The 7,929-nt window shown below is 43.7% G+C and overlaps 1 protein-coding gene across 2 annotated transcripts; it reads left to right on the forward strand.

Annotated features, from left to right (window-relative positions):
- The first annotated feature begins 3,362 nt into the window (after window positions 1–3,362).
- On the forward strand, window positions 3,363–5,875 carry LOC131686014 (Golgi resident protein GCP60). 2 transcript variants are annotated; one of them, XM_058970115.1, is made up of 6 exons: window positions 3,363–3,766; window positions 3,832–3,878; window positions 3,938–4,583; window positions 4,642–4,763; window positions 4,827–4,998; window positions 5,072–5,875. In XM_058970115.1, exons 1-6 carry the CDS (start codon window positions 3,613–3,615, stop codon window positions 5,323–5,325), a joined length of 1,395 nt encoding a protein of 464 aa, XP_058826098.1. In that variant the 5' UTR covers window positions 3,363–3,612; the 3' UTR covers window positions 5,326–5,875. The 2 variants fall into 2 exon arrangements, with proteins under 2 accessions (XP_058826098.1, XP_058826097.1); XM_058970114.1 differs by having other exon boundaries at window positions 3,365–3,766; window positions 5,069–5,875.
- Window positions 5,876–7,929: the final 2,054 nt, after the last annotated feature.

The raw sequence follows: 7,929 nt of genomic DNA on the forward strand, positions 1-7,929 counted from the left end.
TAACATATACAATTTCATTATTTTCACAAAGCAATGATTTGAACAACTAAGAACATGTTCAGCAGCGTTTTATTTTATATAGTAGTTTCAAAGTAGAACTCGAACTTAAACCTTTACATCCCCAGCAGAGCGCTTATACGTCGCCGTTCTAGTTATTGCCTATTTTAAATCACTCTAAAACTTTTCTAAATGATAAGAGCAGGTTCGGGAGTATTTCAGTTCTAGATTCATAATTTTGACAATTCCATAATATAAAACTGAACATTTTAAATCTACTTGCTGTCTCCAGCAGCAGTTTTAGCGGGTGTAAGTTTAAAATTATTTCAAATTATAAAACAACCCGCTCTGCTGTTGATGTGATTGTTTTAGTTCCAGTTATACTTTGAAATAAAAAAAACTGATGAATTTGCTCTAAACATAGTTTGACAGTTAAAAACAACTGCATTTCGCTCGGAATAGGGGCGCTCATCCATTCCGGTAAGTGTTCCGAGTGTGGATTTGGAAAACAATCTGCAATCAATAATAGACAATAAAAACAAGTATACTGAAAACTTCATCAATTATTTAATAACAGAACAGACGCAACCGTGTGTGTGAACGACCTTTTGAAATTATGATGTTAATCCTTTCACGGTCCTGATAGCAGTCCAAGCTGGTAGAGTTCACTATCACACTGGCATGGATTTCCGTTTTTGAATTTACTACAGCCGCACCAGACTGCAAGGCATTACTGTGTTCGATCCTTAGATACACACATTGTCCAGTTGATTGATTCGGATGCGACTTTGCACCGACACCCACATTCGGAAAGTGCAAATCCCTATCCACGCTTAATATACGTAATCTCGGGTTGTCCAGCTTTGTCTTTCGTTGGCTAAACTTCAGCGCAATTCGACTTCTTCTAAGTTTGTCGGTCCTCGGGAGAGTGAGAAACAAATGGTGCATTAACTGAAGTGAAATCATCGGAGGTGGATTTGGATTGGATGTGTACGATCTCTACTGCAACTAATTATGTAAGACTTTTAGCACTGCGTGGTATTGAAGATTTAGTGCTTGCCCCTCGATTTACTGGCTGTTTTATCACAAAATCACCAGCTTCGTTCAAACCACCCCAAAGCACTATGGTTACCAAATCGCATACGTAAGCGGTAACACGCTGAAAGACGTCCTTTGTAACCTAAAGAACCGAATTCCGTGCGATCGGCAAGCTACCAAATCTCCTGTAAAGACGGCCACCCAGTGTACATCGGTGAAACTCGCCGCAAACTAAAAGTTCGACTTTGTGTACACAAACATGCTGTAGACAATGCAAGACCAAGATTTACCAAGAGTTTGTAACTAGAATTGGTCGGTGTTAGGTCAGACCGGACTAAGTGACAGTGCATTGATTTCAAGAAAAACGCGTTTAAAGTTTGAATCGCAGCATCCATTACATTATAATTGTAAAATAATTTTTGCAATAATTCTTGTTTATTGTTTCATATTTCAAATCCGGTAAAAGTGGAATGTGGATGAAGAAATTCTTTATCCAGTGCTATCATTAACTCATTTTTTGATGTTTTGCGACTTAGTCCGGTCTGACTTAACACCGACCAATTGATACAATCATATGAGCTGACCCGAAAGCGATACGTCGTTGGAGGAACGATGTTCCGACTAGAATTGGTAGATTTTTTTCTAATTTTAATCTCTTCACATGGCGACTCTTTAGGGACCATTCATAAATTACGTAACGCAAAAATTGCCCAAAATTGACTCCCCCCTCCCCCCATGTAACAAATTGTCACAAATTTCTGCATCCCCCCCTCCCCTGTTACGTAACAAATTCCCAGAAAAAATTTTTTTTCTTCGGTGAAAACATGTTACGTAACGATCTAGCTAACTCCCCCTCCCCCTATGTCACAACATGTCACAACTTGTTGTACCCCCCCCCCTAAAAGTGCAAAAAGAAGAACACCGAAGAAAAAATAAGAAGCCGATTGTCACGTCTTATCTTAGCATTTCTCCATTTTCCTGATCGACAGCCACGCTTCACGAAACACCGCGTTTTGCCAATCTGTCATAATATTGAAAATTTACATAACGATGGGCTGAATGAGTAAACAAGCTGTTCCAAAAATCAGCCCTGAGTTATACAATAAGTTTTGTGCAGCTTGAGTATATTAGATGCAAGTGGTGCCAAATTCATCGCGCTCAGTAAAATTCAAAAATTCATTACAGATTATAGCATTGATGAAATTGGTTTAATGGGCTATACTTATCAATTAAATTCTGTTTTAAAAATTGTCCTTGCGTTCAAACCAAAATGGGATGCTTACTACTACTGCAAATGTCAAATACTAGTTACACAAACGCCTTGCTGGCAACCTTATAGCGTTTTCGTTTTTTCTTGGTGCTACACCGGTGTAGTGCAAAGAAAGAGATAGATTAATTACACCCAAGTTTGAATGAGTGTAGCACCGACTACACCGGTGTAGTGCACTGTCGAAAACGAAAATGCCATTAGAGCGGTGTTTAGTAAGCAGTTGGTGCGGCGTGTACGTTTCGGTGGATGTCCCAATCTGGGACGGGACCTGCGGATTCGTGTTTCCTTATTCTTTCTTTTTGTTTGTTATATCTTACTTCTTCGATTCACACACACTAATACTTGGCGTAGTTCAAGAAATGACATGACTTTTTTAAAGAACAAACAAGAATTGAACTTTCATTTTTTTTTGAATCCATTATCATGAAGTGCAAGGTCAAAAATTGCGGTCGTAGTAAAGCGAAAAATCCAGAGATAACTTTTCATCATTTTCCGGTGAATCCCGATTTGTGAGAATAGTGGGAGAAGTTCAGAAGAATTGACGATCTCGAAATTAATGAAAGCACTATCATTATTGATCTAATGATTAATTTATTGAAATATTGGAAAAAAAGTTAGCATTTACCTAATTTCAAATAGAATACTCCCCATATTAATCACTCTGAGGACAGCCGGTTCAATCTGACATTTGCGTGCTGGATCAATTTGATACGCGTTTTTTTTTCTTTCCGCAGGTCCCGTCCCAGGTCCCAATAACACACGATCGCCTCGATTAAATTCATCACCCAAATTTGTGTTGTTCTAAATGCGCGTTTCCAATCAAACCCACACTATCAGGGTGGGTTGCTGGCGAGTTACGGCGGGTTGCCTAGAACAATGTTTCAATAGCCTACCGCTCGCCAGCATGTATTTTAACACGCCTAGCCGCCATTTCGTTTACTGGGAAAGTATACCAACAAAACGGATTAAATATTTTGTCACGTGTATATCATTTACCAAAACATCTGGCAGCCCTATTGAAATCACAAATTTTACACACGCACACAAAGAAAGCCAAACTGATATGACAGCTATCTTTGCGAAAATTCTTCATATTTTTCCAGAACATCAGCAAAATTCCTAACTACGTGTACGTTTTTCCGGACATTTGCCTTGGATTACGCCGAAATTGAAACCTAAATTGTATATCCAATTCTTAGTAGTGCGGATAAACAGTAGTCCGAATTAGTGGTGTATTTTTCTAGGCAGTGAAACGGACAAATCTATACCGTAATCGTCTGCATTGGTGGGCGGTGGAAAAGTATACCATGATAAGCCCTGATAATGTGGAACTTTCGCTACGCAACCTATCGCTGGACAATACCAGCAACTGCAGCGGATCCGACAATGAAGAGAGCAAGATCCTCAAATGGAATCTGCCGCTGAAGGATCTCTATCGGCTTGCATGTAATTTCTATAAAGGTGGGTGTAGCTAACCAGGTCAAATTTTTAAAAAAACATTCTCACTTTATTTTCCTACCACGTAGAAAAATCTGGTAAAGCGATACACCTGAGTTATGAAGACAACCTGAAGGTATTAGTGCTCAAACAAAGATATTCGATTTGAGAGATAATTGGTTTGATTTGTTCTAGTTGGTTGCATTCACACAGCAGGCTGCTCACGGTCCGTTGGATCCAGCCAAAGCTCCACCGCTGGGCATGTTTGATGTGATTGGTAAGGATCGACGGATTGCATGGCAACACTTGGGCACCATCACTAAACTACAGGCAATGGAAGGTTTTATCGATCTGCTGGATCGGTTGTGTCCACTGTTCAAACCGACCGTCGAGGCTATCAAGAAGGATCGCGAGGAGAAGGTACGTCAGGCTCAGGCAGAGGAAGCACACCGACGAGAGCAGCTTGAGAAGGAAAAGGAGAAACTCGTTGAACTGAAGCGGATCGAAGACGAACGAAATCGAGAGGAAATTCAACGACGGCAGTTGCAGGATGCTTTGAATCAGCAGACTTACCATCAGTTTAAGGAGTATGCCGAGAAGCAGTTCCCTGGCAATCCGGAGCAACAGGCAGTGCTGATCAGGCAACTGCAGAACGAACATTATCATCAGTATATGCAGCAGTTGCAGGCACAGGTCGCTAGTAATTATTCTCAGTTAAGAGCAACCGGTGACAACGAGGTGGATTTCTCCGGAAATCAGCTGCTGGACCAGAATGCTAGTAGCAAAGAAGTGGGCCAGCTGGAATACAAAGAGCAATGCGATAGTGATGAAGAGTCGGGTGGTAAGTTATCGGTAGGCGATGACAGTATAGACATCGAAAAATACACGATTGCTTTCAGAATATGCCGTAATAAATCCTGCCAACATGTGGACTAAACCGGACGTGAAGCTGTTCAAGCAGGAGGTGACCTCTGGTAAAGGCGATGGGGTGATTCGTGTTGGTCACGGGGATATAATTACGGTGAGTTGTAGAATGTTTAAGATTTGTTGGGTTTGAAATTGACAGTATTTTTAAATTGCATAGGTTCGAGTTCCAACGCACGAAGGTGGCTCTTGCCTGTTCTGGGAATTTGCTACCGATAACTACGACATCGGTTTCGGTGTCTATTTCGAGTGGGGCAAACCGGTAACCACGGAAGTGTCGGTTCACGTCAGTGAAAGTGACGAAGACGATGACACGCTAGAGGATGATGAAGGTAAGTTTCACTATTGTTGTTGGATGTTACGATGATAATCAATTTCTGTTCTTTCTTCAAATTCTAACAGCAGTTTGCGCCGACGATTTAGAATGCGGTGGTCAACAGCAGCACAAACAATACAACAACACCAGCAGTAGCAGTCCACTGGCCAATTCGAACCCGATTTCTATCATCGTTCCCATCTATCGACGCGAGTGTCAGACAGAAGTATACGCCGGTTCGCACAGTTACCCTGGGGAGGGTACCTATCTACTCAAATTCGATAACAGTTACAGTCTGTGGCGTTCGAAGACGCTGTATTATAAGGTTTTCTATACGCGATAATTTACTCGTTTTTACTCGGTTCCATGATGAGAAGCACGTTCCTTCATTGATTTTGTCACATTTCAGCGTTCAGTTTTATTCCTCTACGACATATTTTCGTATCAAACAAGCTAGCAGTACCTTGAAAACTTTTGCACAACTGTGACCTAGCTAAACTAAAAATTTAGATAAATTATATTGCCGCTAAGCAGTTGTTTGTTAGTTCAATAGATTTTACTACTAGTTCATCTTGTCTCTATTTTACTAGATATACTACGTTACGGACAAAGAGGTAAAAACGAAACAATCTTTTAATGAGGGCATTCATTGAGCGTAGAGCGCGATAGAATAAAGTACACACCCGTCTATTATTAGTAGATGTACCGTTGTTTCGTCATGTAAACAAGCAAAAATTCGTCAAAAACACACAAAAAACGCAGTGCAATAGCAGACTAACGATATTTCTGTGTCACCGAAACAGAGGTGAAATTAATGTTTCGAAATAAATTTGCTGTGAATTACGGAGGACACATAAAACTTGGTGAATTCTAATAAAAAGGTGTCAAACATTTCCGATTGTTTTGATGATGTTTTTATTGTGAAATTCATAAAGTACGATTTAAATATTCAATTTTTGAGACAATTTCTGGCAAATCAATTTCGTTTAGTAAACTCTGCTACGAAAACGACTTGTGCAACAAATCTTCGATTTCCTAGCGTATCTAGCTCCACAAGTCGGAGCGATTCTCATATGGTGGCAGGTTCACTTGATCCTAGAGATGGTAGACTATGATCTGGGCCGCGGTCATCACGTAAAGCAAGATAGGCAATTCCAAGGCGTGAACCGACCCGTGCCTAGGGATGAGTGATCGAGGGGGTGAAAAAGATGCTCGATCGTTAACGGAGCCTGTGGGGTACCTGGGCAACCCCCACAGTAAGCGTCCCTTACCACGTTAATGCGGAGCTCTGACGTGGCGGACATTTATCCTCGCGCTACTCGTGGGTACAAACATGGAGATAAACAAAAACAAAACAAGTAAACAAATGGAGGTGCCGAACCCCTTTGCTAGAGGTGGTTTGATGAGATTTCCCCCCAATGGGGAGAGTTGTTAGGCGAGGGGGGCTGCATCCGACAGCACCGGTGACCCCCCAGCAGTGGTAGAAAATAGCCCTACCAATGCGCTGGACGGGCCACTAACCGCGATGCGTAAAGTGGTGGAGCAGCTCGATGCAATAATCGAGTTCACTAACGCGAAGCAAAATATCAGCAAGGAGCTGAAACAGAGCCTGCTGGTGCTCCGGAAGGCTGTTCGTGTCGCAAGACAGGAGGTACCAGCAACTCGGTGCAACCGGGGCAGGGGGGCGTAAACCCCTGGACGCTGGTCATCAAGAAGAAGCCGACATCGACACCGGATGCACCGCGGCCCGCGAAGAAGGCCAAGGACAGAGGCGAGGCCTTGTGGTTAAAAACCGACAAGAACAAATATACCGACGACCTAAAGTCTATGAGGATGGCCGAAAGCCTCTCGGCCCTCGGGAAAGACATGCGCAGCGAGAGACGCACCAATACAGGCGAAATGTTTTTGGTGCTGAAGCGAGGCGCACAATCCAGTGCAGTGTATAAGGCCTTGGCCCAAGAGGTCCTGGGTGAAGGCGTCCATGTGAGGTCGTTAGGGGCGAAAATGACTCCAGTGTAAACAACTGGACGAGTTCACGACCGCAGACGATGTCGTCGCAGCCGTCAAGGAGCAATGCGACGTAACAATCGAGCGGGCCTCTGTGCGCTTGAGAGGGGGACCCTCCGGCACCCAAGTAGCCTACCTCAGGCTACTGAAAGCAAATGCCAAAAAGGTTACCGTGAAAGGTAAACTGAAGATCGGCTGGTCAGTATGCCCAGTTAGCATACCCCAGCCGCCATCAGGGGATAGGTGCTATCGGTGCCTTGAGTCCGGCCATAAGTCGTACGAATGTAAGGGTACAGACAGGAGCAAACTATGTCGTCGCTGCGGCGAGGAGCATAAGGAGCGCTGCACTAAGGCGCATAAATGCCTTATCTGCACCGCTAAGAAGCAAACCCGTAATCATGCTATGGGTGGACCTTCGTGTCCCTTCGGTGAGGCAAATAAGACGAAGCCGTGAACGTCACACAGCTAAATCTTAACCATTGTGCAGCAGCCCAACAGCTGCTGTGGCAGTCGGTCTCGGAGTCGAGGACAGATGTCGCCCTCCTACCAGACCCGTACAACATCCCTGCGGCAACGGCAATTGGGTGTCGGACGGGCCTGGGATGGTGGCAATCTGTACAACGGGATGGTTCTCGGTTCAGGAGGTAATACACTCCTCCGCCGAGGGTGTTGCGATTGCCAAGATCAATGGTGTGTTCTATTGCAGCTGCTACGCTCCACCAAGGTGGCCCATAGAACAGTTCAACCAGATGATTGACAGGCTCTCATCAGACCTAGTGGGCCGGAAACCGGTAGTTATAGCGGGAGACTTTAACGCTTGGGCAGTGGAGTGGGGCAGCCGCTGTACAAATAGCAGGGGTCAAGCGCTAATGGAGGCGCTTGCGAAACTCGATACTGTGCTAGCTAATAATGGCTCCGTTAGTACATTCCGTAGAAACGG

Source organism: Topomyia yanbarensis, chromosome 2, assembly GCF_030247195.1.
Source record: "Topomyia yanbarensis strain Yona2022 chromosome 2, ASM3024719v1, whole genome shotgun sequence".
In the NCBI taxonomy this organism is placed as follows: Eukaryota; Metazoa; Arthropoda; class Insecta; order Diptera; family Culicidae; genus Topomyia; species Topomyia yanbarensis.